Here is a 21,458-nt window from a genome sequence, read left to right as displayed (position 1 = left end):
TGGAAGGAACTTTGTAAGTTTAAGGCCTGTGAATTGAGGTGCCTGTGACTCGTGCTCACCAAGTCTGGTTTGTAGACGTTGTGCACCACGGCTGCGCCTGCCAATAGCGAAGTTATTGCCACGGCGTACGCTTTCAACCAAGACATGAAACTTGCCAGGTGTCCCTTCAGATCAATGAGCGTGGGTATCACTCGCTTGATTGACACGTTGCAGGCACAGATCAGTCACAACTTCTCAATATCTCTGCGATACCAGCTTCCCACCAATCCAGTTAGTACCGTGAGTAATAGTCAGATTCTATGAAAGGATATAATGTTTATCTTGGGCAAGAAAAGAGAGTGATCAGAACAGGGATGGGACAGACCATTTTGTAAGTATCAAGCTCTTCAGAGGCTAAATCGAAATGCTCATATTTAAAAGAAATCACGACGATGAAATGTGGTAGAATGATATCAAGACGAGGATTCCTGCCGAATCGCTTCCGATGCTCAAGTCAGAACCCTCAAGGAACCCTAGCTAGGCCTCAGACTGGGCATTGATCTCCCCAGATACCCATGGAATTGTCACGTCTTCTGCATATGAGCTAAGAAGAACCTTTCTAATCACCCGGGTATTCTCGTTTTTGCTTTGACTTACAGACTCCGAGCACCAGGTACCAGCACAGATCAGCAGACAGCATGGGGCTGCTATTTTGGAGGAAAAAGAAGCCTAGAGCACAAAGGTCCGCTACAACTACATATATTGGATGTCCTTTCTATGGTTTAAGAGCTGGATGCAAGATCACAGGGACCGGGGGACGCCTTCTCAGTGTCCAGGCATAAGTTCTGGTGTGCTAACTTGCAGCAAAGCGGAAGAAAAGGTGTCAGATGAGCCCAATGGAGCTTCTGCTCGCCAGATCCCGATGATCGTACCCAGAAGGGATCCTGCAGTGTTTGAATTTGGAAGGTGAGGATGAAGTCTGCTCAGGCAGTGCGCTCGAATTCAGGCATACCTGAAGACTGTTCGACAACCAATATACATTGGGGCAGCTCAGATCTGACGGTCCACCTGGGTGTCTTACGCAGTGCTTCTGGCGTCAGCATGACTGGCGTGTGCAATGTGGGTGAGGCGGATGAGATCTCTGCGTGCGTTTGGCGGATACAAAAGACAGATGCAGATGGGAAGCAGGACAATCATAAGCCACAGTATCACATAGAATTCTGATTCAACTCTAGTTGAAGATCAAAGTCATGAGAGGCAGCAAAGTCAACGGCAGAAATCTAGAACCACTTATGAAACTCATCTCTTAGCGGGCACCCACAGAGATGTCCTGGTGCCATGAAAGGGTCTCTGTTGTGGTTCAAATTCTATTCGAGCACCAATAGCACGAGCCTGATTCTGGGCCAAGGCCAACGCAATGAAGCCTGAGCCTGACGCCTCTCCTGACCATATTCTTTGCATGGCAGCCTCCGCTGATAGATCTTCATTGCCAGCCGGTACCTGGACGAAATCAGTGTCATTCTTGATTCTTCTCCATGGTCTATCACCGTGTCTTGTCAGATGTCGTACCCTCAGAGGACAGTCGAATGAGGGATTAGCCGGTTTGGCAAGCAAAGAAGCAGGCAGTATTGTTGTTGCCCGTGAAAAATTACAATAATCAACTGATTAATTACTAGCAGCTGCCACAGTGTGACGTGCTATGACAAGTGCGCCCATGTAATTACATCTTATAAGAGATTACCTGGCTTTGGGAGAAACCCGCTTCAAGGAGGCCTCGCAAGCGCTCAGCCATTTGGGTGCCAGAGTCCACAATATGTATGTTTATGCCGCCCTCTCTGGCCATCAAGCTAATGTCCACATGTCCGCCCCGAGGAGTTCTCTGGAGAGCGGAGTCAATCAAGCAGCTCACAATACCACTCAGCGCCTGCACACATTCCTTGACTTGTAAAGACTCACAGCTGCGGCACACACGGTTGGATTATGAAAGCACAAGCAATATTGCTGCAAGATTAATGCAGTTGTGCATGAACAAATTTACAATGAACAGATTGTGTCCTGCACTGTGTCCGCAAAGGAACAAAGGCTACGGATGGCTGTGTAGCAGCACAGAATACGGACCCCTACCTCGGGAGGGACTTGCGCATAGAACTGGCGCCTGTCAGGCAGCACTGGGCCCCCCAGCAGCAGGCCGCGCGATGGCGGCGGCAAAAGCACTGGCTGACCCTGAGCTCCCTGCCTTTGAACTTGGGCGCTGTATCTGCTGCCTCGCCCAGTAGCTGTGCGCGACTGGCCGAAGCCTGCATCCACTTTGCTAGCAGTGGCCGCCCTGCCACTCATCCCTGCTGCCACATAGGCATCTAGATCTCTGCTGCTGCAGCTGCTGACATTGTCCATCAAGCTGTTGGGGCTGCTGCTGCTGCTGCTGCTGCTGCTGTTCTGGGCCTGACCGCCTTCGTGGGCGAGCGTCGCAATAAGCGGGTCCATTCTGACTCGGACGCCCACATTCTCACAGGCACTGGTCATGTCATCCGCCACCCTCTCCAGCACCGCAGGGACAAAGCACTGCTCCAGCTGGCTCGAAGCGGGGATGGGAGCCAGGGGCTGCAACACATACTCCTGTCAAACTTTCCATGCGATTGCAATGAGAGGATTTGAGCGCATGCACACCTGTTTGTTGAATAAATTTAAAGGTGCGCTGTAACGGCGCACCGCAGAGGATGGAGGCAGATGTGCAGGCCTCAAGACCTTCTGTAGCTCCAAAACAAGGTCCTGCAATCTGTTCCCCTGCATGCACCAGAACATGCATGTAACGTTGCAATCTTGCTTGTCCTGTCCTTTGTTGAGACCTTGGTCTTTCCAGCAATGTGAGTTGCAAGTAACAATGGATCACCTGGACTACAATGCCGTCGGCAACGTCACGAGTGACGTCCTCCGTACGCGGCACCAGCATCGCTCCCAGGGTCCGTAAAGCTGACAGGGGCCCCCGCACCTGTCCACACCAAATACACCTCAGGCCACAACGCTCAGAAAGCTGCAGTAAGGGCAGGGCAAGCTTGAGCAGAGCAAATATAAGATGTTATCTTGTGAGGATCATTTGTGCACCTGTTCGACGAGTCCGCCAATGTGCCGGCTCCGCGCGGCGTCGCGCGCTCTCTCCAGGGCCGCTCGCTGCTCCAGGCTGCATGCGAGCGACAGGACCCGGGCCACCTTCTTCAGGCGCCTCAGCGCCTCGGGCCCCAGCATCTGAGATGCGCCATGCCGCCCACTCCTGCACAATCAACACCCAGGAGGAGTCAAGCTCTATTCTGCAGTCATTGCGGCATCTGTCTGTGGTGTCAGTGCTCTGGTGTCTGGGTGCTAGCATGGTTGAGAACAGGCCAACGATGATTCACATGACAACAGCCCACCTGACCAATGAGCTGCTGTCTCCCAGCGTCTGCCTTGTCAGGTCTGAAAGGGCGCTCTGGGAGGGCGCAGAAGCTTCCTCCAGGAACAGAAGCCCCACTAGGAATTGCTGGTGCGCAAGCGGGAGCACTACGCCCCCCTCAGGCAAATCCACAAGCTCTGCCTTTATGAGAGACTCCTCTGCGGCATTGCTGTTTCCCAATGTGAGGACGCTCTCTTGTGCCTCAATTAACGAGGCTCCAACAGCTGCAACTCGCTGAAACTCCAGCGAGCCAGAGTTGAAACTATGTGGGACTCTGGCATGGACAGTGACATTCCAGAAGGGCTGCCTGCAGAGCAAAGGAGCCACCACTTCATGCCACCCATAAAATGCAAGGTCTGCTAGCAAGAAGCCGTAGGAGCACGTGGAGTCATGTACCCTATAATCTCCAGGAGCAGCTCTGTCTCGCTGTAACAAAGCTCCTTGAAGTCGTTGCTATGCGCTGTACAGGCCTCGGAGGGCTCTTCACCGTATGCTTCTCGTGCGTGCGCTCCTAAAGACGCTGCTGGTCCTGTAAGAACTCAAGCTTGTGAGCTCTGTATGAGCTCTACACCGATACAGAAGCCATGGGAAATTGATTGATTTTCTCACCTCTCTGACAAATTTGTGGCCTCAATTGTGCACGAGCCTTCACGTAGAAGGTATGATGTGCTAAGCAGACAGAATGGGACCAAGAGACAGGTGATCTGGTCTTAATGATCTGAAACATCGGCCAGAGAGGATGTCTTAGCTGCAATCATTCAAGCCGACAATTGCACTGTGTCACAGAGAACAAATTACAAACACTGCACGTACATGCCCATAGAAACACGTTTACAGATTGTTCAGACAGAGTTGCTGGTCTAATCTAAATATAAAAGACCTTCCGGAACCCACGTGGAAACGCGTGTCGGATGACGGTGTACCTGCCTTCTGGGTAGCACCGATGCCGCTGGAGATCATCAAATGTAAATCCATTTTACGTAAATTATGCTTTGACAGAGATGCAGAATAATACGTGCATAGATCTCATGTTAGCCTGATCTACACATCCAAGGCAGCTTGCGTTCTCTCAATCATCTAGGGCAATGCAGTTGCGTGTGTGCCTACCTAGGGGAGGGTGCCGAGATCAACATTGTACACTGCAATATCATTATTGTCCATTTGTTTCTACCACAAAATTTGTGAGCTCTCGAGCGCCCTGCACATTGCGGCAGCGTCTTAGAGAAGGGACGCATCCCCATGGACACCTCTCCAGGTGATTTAGACAGGAATGCGCTGCTCATCCTTTTAGACATGAAACCCCAATCCCCCTCCACGGAGGTAACCTTGCAACAGCGCATTTTTGTGACATGCAGGAGGCGAGTCGAGAGGGTAAGTGCAATCACATCAGGCGATGAAATAAAGGATCAAAGGCAGGAGGTGCAGGTGCAGAAGCTACGAGAAGCTGCACAGACCCGCTTCAATTCCATCTTGGTATCCATTGAGAGCGGTACATCTGAAGGGGCGAGCGATGATGGCAAGGATGGCTCCAACACAGCCCTGCAGCAACGCCTGGAAAAGGCCATCACGTCCTTGCAGGAAGGGCTTGTGGAGAGGGATACAGAGGCAAGCCTTCCTAGATCATCTTGACAACACCATGGGCGTTGCAGATGTCCACCTTGGCGTGCAGTATAACCGATGGACTTGCTCTTGCAGGTTCGTTTGCTGCTGTTGGCAGCGTTGGCGGGGGAGCACATCCTCTTTATCGGGCCTCCAGGCACTGCCAAGAGCGAACTGGGCCGTCGCTTGGCCCGCCTATACGATGGTCAATTCTTTGAGCGCCTCTTGACACGCTTCTCCGTCCCTGAGGTTAGCTCGTTGCTGGTTCATCACAACAGCAGCAGCAAGAATCCTTTTACCAACCAAGCTGCCTGGGTGCCAACTTTGTGTCTCGTTGCAGGAACTGTTTGGGCCTCTGAGCATGCGGGCCCTGGAAGAGGACAAGTACATCCGGCAGATAGATGGGTACCTGCCCAGCGCCAAGGTGGCCTTCATTGACGAGGTGTTCAAGGCCAACTCCGCTATCCTCAACACGCTGCTTACCATCCTTAACGAGCGCCTCTTTGACAACGGCTCTGCGCGCATCCAAGTCCCACTCATCTGCTTGGTGAGTTTCCCCGTCACCTGCGCGAGAAGCACCGCTGTTCTCTGCATTTTCATTTGTCAACAAAGGGCCAATGCTTGATCCTTCTTGTTGAGGTCCCATGCATGCGCCACATTCTCAATGCAGTTTGTATGGTGACTGTCGCACGGATATCAGGATGTGGCGTGACAGCTTTGCGTGCTGCAGGTGGGAGCATCCAACGAGCTGCCAGAGAGTGAGGAGCTGGATGCCCTGTATGATCGGTTCCTGATCCGGCGGCGGGTGAACCAGGTCAGCCTGGCAGGCCTCCCTGCCCTGCTCAGCGGATCCCCGGCGAGCGATACAGACAGCGCATCCAATGGCGCCGGGCCCGGCTCTATCGACAGCATCGCTCTGTCAGAGGAAGAGATCCAGACCACCAGGTGTGCAACGCAGCTCATGCGTGCTTTGATTGTTTTTGAGTAGCTCTGCAGCCATAGAGAGCTTTGCAGCGATCTTATCAGACACTTTAGCTGCATCTGCAGATTTCAACGGGCATGTTGCTGTGCTGTCTCTGGCCCTGTGGGAGAACCCTCACCTTTGTCATGGCTTGGGGCCTATTGCTGCGCTGCTGAAGTACTGCTAATTTCTGTGCCCAGATCTGAGGCAAGGGCGAAGGTGGCAGTACCGGAGGAGATTGTGAATCTGCTGTCGGACGTGCGCAGCTTCCTGCAGGAGAAGTGCGAGCCGCCAGTCTATGTGTCAGACCGCCGCCTTGTGAAGGCACTTGCCCTCTTGCAGGTGCGTTCTTGTTTGACCAACCACCTGTCATCTCGGTGGCTCTGCACACTCCAATGTTTACTTCACTCTGACTTGGCTCTTCAGATGGTATCGAAGCTGGACTTGCAGCAGTGAACGTGAAGATTGTTGATTGCTGGGGTGTGGTGTGGCAGGTGGCGGCGTACACGAGCGGGCGGCGGGCGGTGAACAAGTTTGATTGCCTGCTGCTGCAGCACATCCTGTGGCAGCGCCCGGACGAGGCGCAGCGCATCAACGATTTCCTCATCGACCGCCTTGCCGCCGACAGCAGCACCCAACAGACCGACTACCTCTTCAACGGTACGCACACTGTTTTATGTAGTCTGCTTCCCCTACTGGAGCCCTTGCAGGAGGGAAGGCGCAGAGGGGGCTGCCTGCAAACCCCTCCAATGCAGCCCCTGACGCAAAGTGCACCAGTCACTCTATGCTGTAGCAATACATCCCTGCATGACGGCAATTGCCTGGATTGTTCACATGGAATGGGTTGGGGGATGGAGTAGCCTGGATGAGCGGTGTGTCTTGCAGGGATGTTCATGCGGGCGTGCCAGGCAACGTCGGCCAAGGGGGTGGCCGTGCCGGAGCTGGCCAAGGATGTGGCAGAGCTGCGCAAGGCGCTGGAGGGCGAGCTGGCGGCCATCGCGGCGGCGTCCGGCGCGCAGCCGTCAGCCGGGGCGCGCGGCAACGAGCTGTGGCTGGGCGCCGACGAGGCCGAGGCTGCCGCGACCGCGCTGCGGCCCAAGCTGCAGAGCGCGCGCAAAACCACCGAGGCCCTGCTCTTCGAGGTCGTCGCTCTCGAGGTGTGCCTATCTCTATAATTTACAGCTCTTTTTTTCTACAGCAATGCAAGGGTGGTATATTTTTGGGCATTGTTGCGGTTGCGTTGTCTGCCTGTGTATGAGGGGCAGCATGGAGATGAATTTGACAGAGGTTTGGCCCTGGCTTCACACGATGCATTGCGGCGCTCCCAAGGTGGCGCTATCGTCGGACACGCCCCCGGAAACCCTGGACCTGGTTGCACTGCTGCCCCAGCGCTGGGCCGCCTTCCTGCGCAACTCCCAGAGCGCCTGAGCCCGCCATGCGCGCGCGACGCCTCCCCAGCCATCCGCACCGCCCTTCAGGCAGCGGCCTGGCAGGGAGTAGGTGCATAGACGACGACCCTTAGCTGCACGGCTGATGGGGGCCCGGCTGCTGCGGCGAAGGTGGCGCTTGCGGATGGTGAGCTGGAGGCCATCACGCTGGCAGAGCAGTTCCCCGAGCGCTGGACGCGCCTCGTGCGCAGCGGGCCGCTAGCCGACGTGCAGCCGCTGGGCACCCGGCCCCTCTCCAACCCCACCCCGCCGCCCAAGTTCGGCCGGCCCTGACGGGATCGTCCAGATGTACAGGGGGCGGCCCAGGACTTGACTTGAACATTGCAATTGGGTGCACCACCATGCTCCAGGGTGGGGCGTCCGATTAGACCATGCATGCGATGGGGACCACGTTGTACCATATCCGCTGTATATTTATGCTGAGATTGCACATGTTAGGAGAATTATTTCCTGACACTATATAAGGGCATCGTGTTGCCTCCAGGCCATCACGACTTTGAGAACATTGAGCATAAAGGCTTTTAATTGCGGTGCCCAGCAATTTTGACGCATTAATCACCGCATTTTGAATGAGCTCTGAAGATTGAGTTCCGTACCCTTGATTTCGATCTGAGACACAGCATGCTATCAATTTTCGAAGTCCTCACCAGTTGACAGGAAAAATATGCCATTAATGGCATAATGTCTGCACTCAAATCCTGTGGCCAAGAAACGCCAGGGGCCAAGAAACTGATGTTATACATGGTGTACATCAATTTTCGAGATCAAAACTGTACACAGAGACCTGCTGGAAGCCATCGGTGTCAGCAGACAACGTGCATGCCATCGCTCTGCATCAACCATTTCCGCGTTGGAGGGGCCCGCCAAAGTCATTTTTGTCGCCCGCAAAAGGCCAGAACTTCTTCTTCCTCTGCAGCTGTATGATGCCCTCCTCCAACTCTGGGGGACCTTGCACCTCCCCATTCTGCAATACCAAGCCACTCCTTACTCTCCACACCAAATGCAACAACAATTGCTATTGTTAGTGCAAGGATCCGATGTCCAAGAGAGATGCGACCCTGAGGTCGAGGTAACGAGACACTTAAGAGAAGAGAGATACTAGACATACAGGGCCCAGCGATTGCGAAGTAGAGAGAAAGGGCTAGCTCGCGGTGTATATGCAGTGCTAGTGACATACACATTTGCAGGGCCTGCCTCGTTGCACTTAAATAGTGCGCCACCGAGAGGGGCAGACCTTGTTCTTGTAGAGCGGGGTGTTTGGCGGCAGGGGGATGTCATTGTTGTCATCTGGGAAGGCGGTGACGGTGCCGTCGAAGCGCCCCTTGCTGGCGCGCTGCAGGCGATCCACGCTGATGCCCCCCAGATCCTTCACCCGGAAGCTGCGCACATCGCGGATGTCCCCCACGTACCTCCGCTGCTCCTCGCCATTCTTGTCCAGGAACACATTATACACCTTGTTGTCCCACGTCACCTGCAGGCCATCCCACCCTCATCAGGACCTCCCACTGCTCCTTTTCGATACAGTAAGAGCTGTAAATGAGGCTTTATGACCCCATAAGACACCAATAAAGTATTAAATTTCTGCACCATGTTAAGGAAGAATGTTCAGCTGCTTCCAAGACCCCCAGTGTCACATCAACGAACTGCATGGCTACAGGAAGGGGACTGCAGGCCTCACAATGTAGAAGCCGAGCCGCTTGTCGCCGGTGTCGTAGTAGAGGTTGCCGGCACGGTCGAACATGTAGGTGCGCCCGTTCTCGTCCACCCTGGCTCCCACCGTGTTCCCCCCCTTGGTCTTCAGGTAAACCGCCCCCTTCTTCCCCTTGCGCATGTCCGGCATCTGGCCTGCACCATTCACATTTAATGTACGGGAATGCCCATATGCTCGGAAGGACAGAAGTCCCCCTGTCAAAACCGTCAGCGAGAAGGAAACAAGAGGGTCTTCTAAGGTCCTCCTGCAAACAGCGGGAACACAGAACACTCAGGCAGAGAAAGCATCATGGGACTTTTGGAGGCTCACTATTGAGGAAGCTCCACCAAGCAGTGGCCCCGCCGACCATGGCGGCCCCCAGAAGCAGCCGTCTCCCGATGCCGCCTTCGTCCTGTGACAGCCGTGCCACCGTCGGATACACTTTTTGGGAGACTGGGATGCATGCGTCATACGCAATCTTATCCACTTCTGGAAGGTACCTGCTGCAAGGTAGCACTATGGCTATACAGCATGAACAACAGAGTGGGGGGCGCACCGTTGAGGGGGGCTGTGGGGGAGGGGGAGGAGGAGGTGGGGGCGGCGCTGAGGCTGGTGGCGGCGCAGGCGGCAGCCGCATGAGCTCGGACTGGCGGGCCACCTCTCTGCCTGACAGCGCCAAGGGACGGCCCCTGTGGACAACCCTTCTGCGGTGAGTTTTTGGGCAGAGGATTTACATCCCGGCTTGCTACATGAAATCTAACTCTAACTTCCAGAATTTAAGCATTCATGATGCTTCCAATGTGTTCTCCGATGGAGCTTATCTCAAAGCTGACGCAGGATAGATCACTTGGCAGGACCAAAGCGAGGCATTTGCACCTTGTCAAGGCATCTCGGCGCGGTCTGGGCTTATTTCTGTGAATTCTTAACGATGTGTCTGTGCAAGTGTGATGTGCACCCAACCGTGCTTGCAAAGACTGCGCATGTCTGTGAAACAAAAGCCCTTGTGGGTCAATGGCACCGATCCCCAGTTGTGACATCCTGCCCAAAGCAAAAGTTTCAGTAAATTTGTTTACAGAGATCAAGAAGCAGCCAACAATCTCCAAAATTATCGAGACCAACTTGTCCGTGTCGGAGCCTTTGTCATGATTAGGTGATGTCGGCACCTGACCAGATCCATCTCCTAACCCTCACTCACCGCCTTACAAGAGAGGTCCACACAAAAGCTTCTGTTGCCTGGAGCCGGATTCCAAAGGAATCACGACCTCCATCATGGCAGCGCAGAGCTTGTTGGCTTCTGCGAACTTGGGTACATGGCGGCGGCCTTCAGCATCGCCGGCACCACTTGGCACTTCGGTGCACAAGGTGCCGAAGGTGGCCGGCTTCCCTGTATTACGCCATGACGCCAAGCGATCTGCTGTCCTACGCGCGATCGCAGCACCCGAGGTGAGAATCACGATCCTATGGCGCGCCACTGTGTGCGTTGGGTCCTCCTTGCCTAGTGCGTCGACTGACAAGCTGTGGGTGCAGGCGGACGTTGCCACAGCTGCTCCAGGCGCAGCTGAGCTCGACTTCGATGCGCTGGCGAAGGATCTCGACAGAAAGTCCCCACTGGAGATCATGGACCATGTAACTCCTCTCCTCGCCCTAAGCCTGTCTTTCACCTAGGGGCCCTGCTAAGTGCAGGGCCCCTTTGCACAGGAATCATCTTTCAGGCTGCTTAGTACCTCCTCTATCCTTACACTTTCCCTGTGGCGCCACAGGCGCTGGCGACCTTTGGCACTGATGCAGCCATTGCCTTCAGCGGTGCAGAGGACGTGGCGCTGATCGAGTATGCACACTTGACAGGCCGTCCCTACAGGGTCTTCAGGTGGGGCTGAATGCTTCATCGAGAAAATCTGAGATTCAGCAATCATGCTGCAGAGAGAGCGCCTCTCATGCATCGTGCTGACAGTGGGCCATGGTGGCTGCAGCCTGGACACTGGCAGGCTCAACCCAGAGACGTACCGCCTGTTTGACAAGGTGGAGAAGCACTACGGGATCCGCATCGAGTACACGTTCCCGGACGCCCGGGAGACGATGGACCTGGTGCGCGAGAAGGGCATGTTCTCCTTCTACGAGGACGGCCACCAGGAGTGCTGCCGCGTCAGGAAGGTGGGCCTCCCTTTGCATCCCACTGCATGCATGCGGCCTGCTGCTAAATCCTTGGGGCCATTTTTTCATCTATTTCTAAGCCGATATTGTAAGTGCAACATAGACGGTGCATGTTCAGTGGAATCATGGAGCATCAGCTTTGATGAAGAGCCAGTACTCCAATTCGACTGGTAAGAACCCCATGTATGGGTGTTCAAATGCATGGTGGTGTTGTGGGCAGGTGCGGCCGCTGAGGAGGCAGCTGACGGGCCTCAAGGCGTGGATCACAGGGCAGAGGAAAGACCAGAGCCCCGGCACGCGGCAGGCAGTCCCTGTCATCCAGGTCGACCCGGCCTTTGAGGGCAAGGACGGCGGCGCCGGCTCGCTCGTCAAGTACAACCCGCTCTCCAACGTCACCTCCGCCGAAGTCTGGAACTTCCTCCGAGTCATGGTGAGGCCACGCACTGAGATCTATGGGGTGGAAGCTTCTCGCAGCCTTGTTTACTTGAAACTTTATCTAGCCAGATTGCGGACCAATCAAGATTGTGTGCTCTGCAAATGCCCATCTAGCTCCACAGCGGTGCTGGATAGTTCTGAGACAATATTTCGTCTAGCTTGGTGTGATGGCATAATGTGGCATGCAGGGTGTGCCCACGAATGAGCTGCATGCATGCGGCTACATCTCCATCGGCTGCGAGCCATGCACGCGGGCGGTGCTGCCGAACCAGCACGAGCGCGAGGGCCGCTGGTGGTGGGAGGTGCGCACCCACTGCCCAACTCTACCTTATTCTATCACCCCTGTCTAATTCTCTGCATGGCTCATGAACAGGATGCTTCACTGTCGAGGCTACCATGCAGACGGTCATGAGTTTGCCAAAAGTCAACCTTGTCATACCCAAAGATGCTGCTTGAAGTCATGTCAGAATTGGCATTATAGCATCAAGGTAAAGAGAGATCGCACGATGTATGTTCAACACCGTATTTGTGTGCGCGCAGGAGGCGACGGGCAAGGAGTGCGGGCTGCACTCGGGCAACGTGGTGCAGAGCGCGGCGGAGCAGGCCAAACGAGAGGCGGAGCGCGATCTGTGGGACACAGACGCCCACGTAGAGGCGCTCTCCCGCGAGCAGCTGGCCGCGCTGGCCGACGGCCCCCGCGACAAATCCACCCTCGTCGTCCTCTACGCCCCCTGGTGCCCCTACTCCCAGGTGTGCTCCACCCTCTGCCTCCTCTGAGCGTCCTCATGTTAGGTTTGCATCTCTTGGCATCTGGTGCAAGGCTTACATCTATAGGCATCAACTGATCAGATTCTGTGGAATATTTTGTTGTTTCCCCTCTTCTCCTTTGACCGATCTGCCCGCCCAAGGCAACCTCTGGTGTGCTGTCCCTGAAAGCCGCAGCCCTGCAGCAATGCAGTGCATGGACTAGCAAGGTGTTGGGCCTAAAGGATGGCATGAGGGCCAGAATAGAAGCAGTGCTGCCTGTGCGATCTGCACCAGCATGCAAGCTGTCTGCAAGCCCACAGGTTCGTTTTGCTGCGCGCAGGCTATGGAGGCGTCGTACAGTGAGCTGGCAGAGCGCTATGCGGGCTCGCATGTGCGCGTGGCAAAGTTCCAGGCCGACATTGAGCGCGACTTCTCGTCTGAGAAGTTTGGGCTGCGCACATTCCCTACCATCGTGATCTTGCCGGCTGGCCAAGCCGGCTACATCAAGTACCCTTCAGAGACCCGCGATGCTGACACCCTGGACATGTGGGTCAGGACCGTGGCAGGCTACCAGTGAATTTTACTCACCGAAGTATGTTCTGTTTAAATGAAGATGCGCTCTTGAGATAAATGAGTTGGGTTTCTCCCTCTGTCAGGGTGAGTTATGCGTGACGCGTCTGCGCACATTCGCGCTGCCTGCATGACAGGTCACCAGCGTGCACCTCTGGTCAATGCCAGTGCTGTTTGAAAAGGTGGTCTCATTTGTTGTCATACAGGATTGATTCTGATCCTCGCTGAACAATTTCAAAGAATTATTTGGACAATTGTCTATGGTTACGTTGAAGATACTTTAAAATTGCTATAGGACCCTGTTTAACAAGACTCATGGATAATGCTGCGCTGGCATGGATGTGTGATCATGATGACCGGGGGCCACGTGCCATGCATGCTGATGGCCGGCCATCGGGACTACCAGTGATGGCTTGCAATTGCATTCTGGTACATTCTGGCAGACTAGTCAGTACTGAGCATCTCACATCTAGCATTCCCCCTTCCTTGATGATATTGCAGTATTGACACTGGGTGAGCCAGTAAGTGGCAAAGGAGATTTTAGAGAAAATTAGAGAAAATGGAATGCAGACATCAAAGATTATTTCGAAAGAATTGAATTCAAGGGAAAGCAATCTTGATCCACGTCAGCAGCATCAGGAGCCCAAGAAATATCATAAATCTTCTACAATCTGAGCTATAATCGTGATCGCACAGCTACCAAAGTGCATTGATTACGATGCAAGGTACCATGCTCTGCCGTCAGTTCGCGACACAGAAGGTCTGAGAGCTGTTGTGTTGCCCACATGCACGTAGAAATCGACCATGTTTTTGATATAAAAACAAGCAGAGCTCTTGCTGCATAGCAGAAACTTATGTGGTGCTCTTTCGTAATAATCTTCATGTATGTATTCACCGATTCTTCCTGGATTTTCTCAGGACTAGATGCAAGCAGGCTCACAGTGCTCACTCCTTCGTGTGATGGGTACAGATCGCCATCTTTGGATCAAACAGAAAATGTTGCGACTCGAGGAATCACAGGGTCATATTGCCCACTGTGGCCCAGGCCCAGCAGACAACAGAGTCGCATGGGCCAGCACTTGTTGCTGCTGCAGCTCTAGCTGCACTAGCTGCCTTGACTCCCATTAATGCGCATGCTGTCTCTGGTGGAGGAGGTGAGAAACCACTCAGGTTATGTTAGTGTTGCTGCATAACGAATGTGGTACAGTGCTTGGAACTGCAACCTGAAATTTTCATTCAGGTACCGGGACGGGGGTACCCTTGGCATTCCAAGACCTGTCTTCCAAGGATTTCAGAGGGCAGAAGCTGTACAAAGCAGATCTGAGGGGCACAAACTTCTCCAAGGCGAACATGGAGGGCGCTTCCTTGTTTGGAGCGTTCTGCAAGGATGCCAAGTTTGTCGGTGCACACCTCAACAATGCAGATCTGGAGAGCGTAGATTTTGAGAATGCAGATTTGTCAGAGGCAATTCTGGAGGGGGCACAGGTAAGCATACGGCCGCATGATTCTTCCGTTGCTTCCTTTCTTGGCTGCATGGAAGTGATGACTCACCCTGGAATGTTGTTTGTGCAGGTCACCAATGCAAAGTTCAAAAACGTGAATATTGCGGGCAGCGACTGTAAGTTGCCATATCTCTCCTATCCTGGTCTACAGATTCTGTTGCTGCTTCTGCATGCTGATTACCATGGACCTATTTGATGGGTAAGACGTGCCTGCAGGGACTGATGTGGTGCTGCGGAGAGATGTGCAGCAGCAGTTGTGCAAGATAGCTTCTGGAACGAATCCCATCACTGGCCAGGACACAAGGGAGACCCTGATATGTTCTTGAGTGGGATTGGCTGTGAAAAAATACACATATGGCCTATTTTCCACCTGGCTGCCTCCATTAGTTAAATATATGCACACCAGTTGGGGAGACATGTATGCTGCACTTGTCTTGGCATGAAGGCACAGCGCTCTGAACTATCTGATTTCTAAGGGGTATCAAGATGATCAGAGCTTTGACTACAAGTTGCAACCAATTACAAGTGTGCTTAAATTGTTGATCTAAACCTTTTACTAGACCAATAGTATCTGCAAACCGCTGCGTTGCATCACGGTGTTTACCGAGCATGTTCATGCCCCTATAGGCTACCAGTGCCACCAATTCTTCAGATGTTGTGCAAAGGCATACATGAGCGCATTGGACACACATTCTTTCTCTCTGCCTGCTTGATATCCTTCAAATGACACACAACTCTCTTCTGCCTCCTATTAACTTGAACTTGAGGTGTTCAAAATAAGAGCAGGCTAGTAAACCCAATACTTTGTTCATATCAACCATCAGCAGAGTAGCAGCAAGAGGTGAAATACTGAAACTCCCAGTGATCATGATAATGCTTTCCCAGACTCCTTCAAGCTTCAACTGCTTCCCAAGCAAGATCAAGATCAAGCTGGATAGTCAAAAACAGGCGCACAACTCATGGAAGAGTTTGCTGCCATCAAAGCTTGGCAACCATCGACAAAATTGAGCACTTCTGAAATCTGACTACAAGTTCAGGGTTTTGCTATTCTCAACATCTACAGTGACTGAAGGGCACCAAGTGACCCGCTCCAAAATTTCACACATGTTTTCAACACCATGCCATGAGTTCTCAGTGAGAAGATCTAGCTAGTTGCTTGTTACAATAAGATACATGAACAGGAAGTCTTTTGAAACATACGTGGAGTCGATGGTCAGCATAGGAGGAGTTGCACCCCTTGCATGACTCAGGCGGTCTGAGCGCTGGGCTCGATCTTCACTTCTGTTGCCTCAATGGGTCCATCAGACTCGTCTATCGTTTTACGTCTTTTCTTTGGACTCTTGTCCAAATTCCTGTGCACAGTCAAAAAGCCGATCATTGATGCTCGCATCGAACTTTGTGGAGCACAAAAAATGATGATTCTGCGCGGCCCTGCAGACACTCAAGACCACGCAAAGCAAGTGTGCCTTCAGGCAGAAGTCTCACCTGTCCATCGCTGTTGATCTTAAGGTCGGGAAACTCTGCACAGAAGCACGATTCGCACAGTTTTCTTTCCTGCAAGCAATAACACGGCTGAGAGCCTTGTCTCTGGCTGAACTTATCATCGGTAAATCGCAAAGTTTAAAAATCGCAAAGCTACAGATGCATTCTTGTAGCGCACCCTTCCTTCGTGACCAGGCTCCTCGCAGTGTGCAGCTTCATAGTCGCAAAATGACTCGCTTGAGTTGCAAGCATCGCAGGTCTTCAAATGCAGATCAGGCCTCCGCACAACCTTGCGAAGATATTCAGTTGCAGCCTCCACTCGCCGTGAAAGTCGTGGATGATCAATCACCACACAATGTGAAGAGGGCATGGAAGCAGGCGTTGCAAAATTTTGCCTGCTGCAGGCACAAGGAAAGAGTTGATGTAGCACTTGCTCTACTGTACCTATTCTCTCAGATGGGCAAATCAGTGTTCCTCAAATAAAATGGACCTTGTGCCTGTGGACATACCAATCCAATCCAAAAAGGTTCCTCCCAGAAAGTAAATCCTATGTCGAAGGGATCAAGGTCCCTGCAGACATCGCATGGCCTCAGCCTTTGCTTGCTTTTCGATGAAGTAGCTGGCAACCTACACAAGAGTGAAGTGCTCAGGCAGTACTCAGACGATCAGTCAGATGAGCACAGATCAAGGTTGCTGATGGGTCAGGAAGAATACAACTATGTTCAAACATGAGTTTGAAATCCAGATCCTCACCAAAACGCGCTCGAACGGCTTCTCATGAGAAAAGTCTCTTGCGTCGGTGTGCCTGTGCTTGATCAGCTTGCTTTCCTGAAACGCTCCTGATGCCACTGTGTGATGCATCGCTGCTGGTGATATCAAATTCATCTTGCTGTGCATGTCTGTAGACAGGTGTTGCGTCTGCTTCTGCTTTAGCTGCTTTTCTTGCTTAACGGGAGGATGATACTCCTTGCCCCGATCCGCCTTCATCTGGAAGTCTCCAATTCGCAATATTTCGTTGACAAGTAATTAGAATTCTCAGGAATACTTGAAACAAGAAGTATCTTAATTCTCGATACTAATTGTGAACGGTCCCTTCTGACACGAGGATCGCCAAGTGTCAGACGGGACCGTGGTTCTCTTGATCCAGGAATTCGGTGTTTGGATGTGCTCAGTGGAACTTTGATCACTTAGATCTTCTCTCTCTCGGTGCAGGTCTCGGCGTGACTCAGCCAATTTACCCTATATATAGGCTAAGTTGTACCCTAAAGGTCTCGGCGTTGTATTGCTGCTTTCTTCTTCGGCGAAGAATCTTCGCCCTCTCCGCTCCTTTTCACGATGCAATCAAGAATTGTCGACCTGGAAAATGTTGAGAAATCTCAATGCGTGCCAGAGACTTATAATTATAAGGCGTAGAAGCAACGCGCTTTGTGCTCCTTCAATTTCCTCGAAAAATTTGTGGGCGTTCCGCCCCAGTATAATGCCAATGCGTAGAGCAACATCGAACGATTTGCCTGCAGCACTTCGGCTCCCCATCCATGCAGAGGCGGCACGCACACAGAAACAAAAGCCGCAGCGTGGATTCGGATTATGGAATTACTATAACTACAGCCTGCAGACAGCACCTGTCCTCACAAAGGCCTTCACCTGTTTCTTCGGTATGTGACGCACTATCTTTGCCCCATTTGTGAATCCTGGTTAAGCGTTATGATAATATTCCTACATTGCGTTGTCACTGCTGGTTTCTGGAAAGTTCTGACCTCCTTGTGATTATGTTGCAAATGATAATCGATCCTGCGCCCTGTACCTATAATCAATATTAGAAGGCACATGAACATGGAAATCAGGGTTCAGAGTTGGACCCCTGAGCTGATGCTTTTCTGTGCATCACTCTGACTAGGTGCTGTCATTGGCGACGCATTGGCACAATGGTTCACGGGCGCCCCCTTTGACGTTGCACGCAACCTCAGGATGTCTGTGTATGGCTTCGTTGTGGGTGGACCTTCTGGGCACTACTGGCATCAGGTGAGTCAGAAACAAGCCTCCCACCTGAAGCGGGACAATAGCAGCCACTCTTTTCTAACAACAATCCAGCACGCTGACTGCAAGCATGGTGTCTTGTGCAGTTCTTGGAGGCCAACATAATGCCCAAGCGCCCCACCAGCCGCCCAGCCATTGTGCTCAAGCTGCTTGTGGACCAACTGGTGTTTGCGCCGCTCTCAACCATTTTGCTATTCGTCTACCTGGAGAGCATCAAGGGGACGCCAGATCAGATCGGCCTCATCATTCAGGTGGGTGCTGCGCACTTCTATCCTTCATTGTTTCACAGAAAGACCTTGTTCGTGTTGCAAGAATTTCCTTGTGCCTATGATGGTCACATGCGATGTCTGATCATTCCTATCAATCAAAAGATGTCTAGCATTGTCTGTGCTGCCCCTCTGACATTCGATGCTGCTGTGCAGACAAAACTGTGGCCGACCCTGAAGGCGAACTGGGTGGTGTGGCCGCTCGCCAATTTCATTGCTTTCCGATTCCTCCATCAGGACATGCGCATCCTCTACGCGAATTTCATCGGGGTGAGCAATTGTCATGTCCAGAACCCTGCCAGGATGTTTGCTCTGAACATAATGTTTTCCATACTAAGAAATCTTACAATAAAAATGCACACCAATGTTGAGCGAGTTTCTGTGATGTTGCAGATTCTGTGGTGCGCGTACGTGTCGCTGGTGTTCTACAACCAAGTCCCCAAGATGGCAGCAGCCCAGTAGGTGATGAGAGTAGCATAATGGTGAGAGTGAGAGCTGGAAGCGGGGACTATGCAGGGGCATGGTCCAGAACTAGGTTGATCATCTGTATAAAATATGTCGCCACCATGCATGGTGTCGGGTTTTCTCTATGCACCCCTAGCTGAGGAGTGCTATGCACTTTGACTTTTACTTCTGCTTTAATTATTCAAGGACTAGAGAGGGTGCCTGTGGGTGTGTGTTCTTTGTCACAAGCGCAATGTCCCTATTGCTTTGTACATGTAGTTGTGTGACTTAGAATCTAATTTGAATGATGCAATAAATTCAGCCTTGCTTTAATAAATGTTGAAGCCGCCATTAGTGCGGCACTAATCGATGGGTTATGTTCTCGCATAGCATGCACTGCATGGCATGACTATATGGATGTCAATGTAGTTTTGTCCTCAACAAAGGGTGCACACTATTCACACAGGATGACAGTGGCCTTCTTAGAGCTAAGCAGATACAGCCTGTTTGGTCTCAGCACTGGCACCAACAATCCGAGATGCAAATGGAACGCCTACAACAGTGGCTTTCGCCCCTGCCACAACCACCTCTCTCCCTTCTAGGGACACTTGCGCTCCCTTGCTCCTGCACCGGATGTAGCCCAAGGCAAAGGGGCTGCCATCCCATCTCTGGCCAGTGCTTGTCAAGACCCCAACCTTTGTCGAGCCATCTGCAAAAACAAGAGCTGTCTTACTTCCAACAATAGTCATGCACATTATTCTCTGAGGACAGAAAGCTTATCATTATTCTGTTTGGGACAGCGCCTGAGGAATCATACCTGAGATCTCATCCCCCACGCTCGCAGGAGCAGAGAGATCCAATCCCCAAAGCTGTTGCTTCAATGCGTCAAGGTTTGTGAGTTTTGACAGTGTCTCCTGGCCGATGTAGCAGCCCTGCACCACAGACAGCATCATCAGACACCAAACTAGATCTGAGTACTGGGACTCTGTCGTTCACGGTGAGTCTGCAAGCCTGTGCAGCTCGAGCAAGACATTGAGATGCAGAAGTCCCTTCAGAGAGGTGAAACAACCTTGGTGATTGACACAGCAGAGCACAGGCCGGCCTCCAAAGGATTGTAGAGGTCTGTCAACTCATGGTCCACCGCAGGGCGGCCAGCAAGCACCCGCGCCCGCTCCCACCCAGCCTCCCCCATCGGGACTGCGCCCTGAAACAGCATGCGCCCCATCAGCTCCTCCTGGTGATCATGTATCAGCATCACATGCACAAACATGTCCGACAATCCCAGCCAAACCACTGAAAAGGCGTCTTCCGTTCATGCACTTCATTCACACATGCATGCCGTGAAGTAGCCTCATTTATCACTAAGATTGCACGGTGATGCATGCGACTGGTGAGGCAGACGACGCCATGCATGCGCAGCGCATACCTGGCCCACAATGCGCTGCCACAAGTCCCCGCCAATGCCCTCTGAGGCTACGATGGAGTAGCCTGCCACTCCGAGCTCTGCTGCAACGCTCACCACCACAGGCTGGCCAGCTGCGCCAAACACTGCATGGCTCCCCTCTTCGCGGTCCACCAGAGAACCCGCACCCAGCTTGGTCATCAGCTCATCTGAACCTGGCCCAGCCAGCGTGAAGAGGACTGTGCTGCTCGAAATGTCCTGCACCTCCACCTGCAGTGTGGCAGTCACTCATTGTTGAGTGTGGCAATGTAAATGACCAATTACTTGGAAGAAACGCCTAAAGAGATGTTGACGATCAGAGTTGCACAAATACGCACAGGTAGGACTTGTGCACCAGGAGTCACCTTGTCTCCAAAGAAGATGTACTGCTCAAGTCTGTCTTTGATCGCTGTCCTCTTCAATGGCGAGACAATGACCATGATGCTGCTGCCTTGCACCAGACAGCTCGCCAAGTCGATTGTGCGGCCATTCCTGTTCACAAATACCTGCATGCAGCCTCCGCTTAAGGGCCATGCGAAACACTTGAGTGAATCTAGCACATTGAGGAATCATTTTGCATGAAGCTCACCGTCCGGCAGCCAGTCCCTGGTTGCAAAGCAAGGAAGTCCGCTGTTGACTGCCCATGCAAGAATTTCAACCGATCGTCGCCAGACACACGGAGCCGTCCCCAGTGAGTACGGTCCACAATCACAACCCCATTCTCCAATGCAGCCCCTGCTGCTTCATCATTGCCAAAGCTGACCGGGATGCTGGTACCCTGCAGACAAGGAATGGTCAGCACGCATGCCTCTGTTGCAGCGCGCACACCTTCACTTTCAAGTACCCAGACAACAGCAAGTCAGCACACCTCAAATATGGCACCCTGGTCTTCCTGTGCGGTCCGCAAATCGCAGTCAATCTCAGGGATGTCCAGGTCAAAGCTGAGGGCATTGAGCGCTGTGGACACTCCTTTGCAGCTGGCTGTCTGTGCAATGTCTGGAGAGAATGCACACCTCCTTCTCATCACAAGCCTGCTGCCAATATGCCTCCCACTGGTGCTGGTGACACCTCTCCTCCGAAGTGCACCACACAAGCTGCAAAATGTGATCTGCTGCTCTAAGTGTGAGGTCAGCATTGGCGGCATCTCAAATTAGAAACACAGGGAAGCAAGCTCGCTCTGAAAAACGCCTCAATGAAACCAGGTGATCTGATGGATCTGGACAGAATTTATTTGCCCGTTTATTTGGAGGGATGTTGACAATAATTAGTCGTCAAGGGC

General features: G+C 52.6%; 8 protein-coding genes across 8 annotated transcripts; 5 read left to right on the top strand and 3 right to left on the bottom strand.

The window, feature by feature from the left end:
• The first annotated feature begins 564 nt into the window (after window positions 1–564).
• COCSUDRAFT_52834 (hypothetical protein) lies at window positions 565–1,715 on the top strand. Its single transcript, XM_005649808.1, has 3 exons — window positions 565–721; window positions 844–945; window positions 1,065–1,715. The coding sequence occupies exons 1-3, from the start codon at window positions 678–680 to the stop codon at window positions 1,201–1,203; spliced, it is 285 nt and encodes a 94-aa protein (XP_005649865.1). The 5' UTR covers window positions 565–677; the 3' UTR covers window positions 1,204–1,715.
• A 298-nt stretch (window positions 1,716–2,013) lies between these two features.
• On the bottom strand, window positions 2,014–3,222 carry COCSUDRAFT_40602 (hypothetical protein; the record flags this gene model as incomplete). Its single annotated transcript, XM_005649807.1, has 4 exons — window positions 2,014–2,580; window positions 2,689–2,763; window positions 2,870–2,968; window positions 3,082–3,222. 4 exons carry the CDS (start codon window positions 3,220–3,222, stop codon window positions 2,014–2,016), a joined length of 882 nt encoding a protein of 293 aa, XP_005649864.1.
• A 1,168-nt stretch (window positions 3,223–4,390) lies between these two features.
• On the top strand, window positions 4,391–7,953 carry COCSUDRAFT_65190 (hypothetical protein). Its single transcript, XM_005649806.1, has 10 exons — window positions 4,391–4,661; window positions 4,762–5,011; window positions 5,102–5,254; window positions 5,346–5,552; window positions 5,736–5,950; window positions 6,167–6,308; window positions 6,461–6,626; window positions 6,852–7,123; window positions 7,226–7,462; window positions 7,526–7,953. The coding sequence occupies exons 1-10, from the start codon at window positions 4,492–4,494 to the stop codon at window positions 7,685–7,687; spliced, it is 1,974 nt and encodes a 657-aa protein (XP_005649863.1). The 5' UTR covers window positions 4,391–4,491; the 3' UTR covers window positions 7,688–7,953.
• A 296-nt stretch (window positions 7,954–8,249) lies between these two features.
• On the bottom strand, window positions 8,250–10,281 carry COCSUDRAFT_61541 (hypothetical protein; the record flags this gene model as incomplete). The annotated part of the gene is made up of 6 exons (XM_005649805.1): window positions 8,250–8,378; window positions 8,649–8,885; window positions 9,093–9,259; window positions 9,435–9,516; window positions 9,661–9,793; window positions 10,268–10,281. 6 exons carry the CDS (start codon window positions 10,279–10,281, stop codon window positions 8,250–8,252), a joined length of 762 nt encoding a protein of 253 aa, XP_005649862.1.
• Window positions 10,282–10,631: 350 nt separating this feature from the next.
• On the top strand, window positions 10,632–13,328 carry COCSUDRAFT_22587 (5'-adenylylsulfate reductase). Its single transcript, XM_005649804.1, has 7 exons — window positions 10,632–10,730; window positions 10,865–10,971; window positions 11,075–11,255; window positions 11,476–11,685; window positions 11,879–11,992; window positions 12,231–12,440; window positions 12,778–13,328. Exons 1-7 carry the CDS (start codon window positions 10,722–10,724, stop codon window positions 13,012–13,014), a joined length of 1,068 nt encoding a protein of 355 aa, XP_005649861.1. The 5' UTR covers window positions 10,632–10,721; the 3' UTR covers window positions 13,015–13,328.
• A 951-nt stretch (window positions 13,329–14,279) lies between these two features.
• COCSUDRAFT_83628 (hypothetical protein) lies at window positions 14,280–14,835 on the top strand (the record flags this gene model as incomplete). The annotated part of the gene is made up of 3 exons (XM_005650108.1): window positions 14,280–14,492; window positions 14,580–14,625; window positions 14,726–14,835. Coding segments are annotated over 3 exons (369 nt in total), but the record flags the coding sequence as incomplete, so codon positions are not given.
• A 3,124-nt stretch (window positions 14,836–17,959) lies between these two features.
• On the top strand, window positions 17,960–18,756 carry COCSUDRAFT_40598 (hypothetical protein; the record flags this gene model as incomplete). The annotated part of the gene is made up of 4 exons (XM_005649803.1): window positions 17,960–18,013; window positions 18,115–18,279; window positions 18,451–18,564; window positions 18,688–18,756. The coding sequence occupies 4 exons, from the start codon at window positions 17,960–17,962 to the stop codon at window positions 18,754–18,756; spliced, it is 402 nt and encodes a 133-aa protein (XP_005649860.1).
• Window positions 18,757–19,226: 470 nt separating this feature from the next.
• Window positions 19,227–21,203, bottom strand: COCSUDRAFT_35743 (Aminomethyltransferase folate-binding domain-containing protein; the record flags this gene model as incomplete). Its single annotated transcript, XM_005649802.1, has 8 exons — window positions 19,227–19,257; window positions 19,369–19,447; window positions 19,556–19,670; window positions 19,808–19,942; window positions 20,165–20,410; window positions 20,545–20,685; window positions 20,769–20,957; window positions 21,048–21,203. The coding sequence occupies 8 exons, from the start codon at window positions 21,201–21,203 to the stop codon at window positions 19,227–19,229; spliced, it is 1,092 nt and encodes a 363-aa protein (XP_005649859.1).
• Between the last annotated feature and the right edge of the window lie 255 nt (window positions 21,204–21,458).

This window comes from Coccomyxa subellipsoidea (genome assembly GCF_000258705.1).
Source record: "Coccomyxa subellipsoidea C-169, whole genome shotgun sequence".
In the NCBI taxonomy this organism is placed as follows: Eukaryota; Viridiplantae; Chlorophyta; class Trebouxiophyceae; family Coccomyxaceae; genus Coccomyxa; species Coccomyxa subellipsoidea.
This window is presented reverse-complemented; position numbering and strand designations above follow the sequence as displayed.

Bases quoted from the DNA above. Each gene is read 5' to 3' on its own strand.
- COCSUDRAFT_65190 (XM_005649806.1), top strand. From the start codon at position 4,492: ATGCAGTTGCGTGTGTGCCTACCTAGGGGAGGGTGCCGAGATCAACAT. The intron at 5,012-5,101 runs GCAAGCCTTCCT...TTGCTCTTGCAG, and splicing joins TTGTGGAGAGGGATACAGAG to GTTCGTTTGCTGCTGTTGGC. The intron at 5,553-5,735 runs GTGAGTTTCCCC...TGCGTGCTGCAG, and splicing joins AAGTCCCACTCATCTGCTTG to GTGGGAGCATCCAACGAGCT.
- COCSUDRAFT_22587 (XM_005649804.1), top strand. The intron at 11,993-12,230 runs GTGCGCACCCAC...GTGTGCGCGCAG, and splicing joins AGGGCCGCTGGTGGTGGGAG to GAGGCGACGGGCAAGGAGTG. The intron at 12,441-12,777 runs GTGTGCTCCACC...TGCTGCGCGCAG, and splicing joins CCTGGTGCCCCTACTCCCAG to GCTATGGAGGCGTCGTACAG.
- COCSUDRAFT_52834 (XM_005649808.1), top strand. From the start codon at position 678: ATGGGGCTGCTATTTTGGAGGAAAAAGAAGCCTAGAGCACAAAG. The intron at 722-843 runs GTCCGCTACAAC...GCTAACTTGCAG, and splicing joins AAGAAGCCTAGAGCACAAAG to CAAAGCGGAAGAAAAGGTGT. The intron at 946-1,064 runs GTGAGGATGAAG...TGTCTTACGCAG, and splicing joins GCAGTGTTTGAATTTGGAAG to TGCTTCTGGCGTCAGCATGA.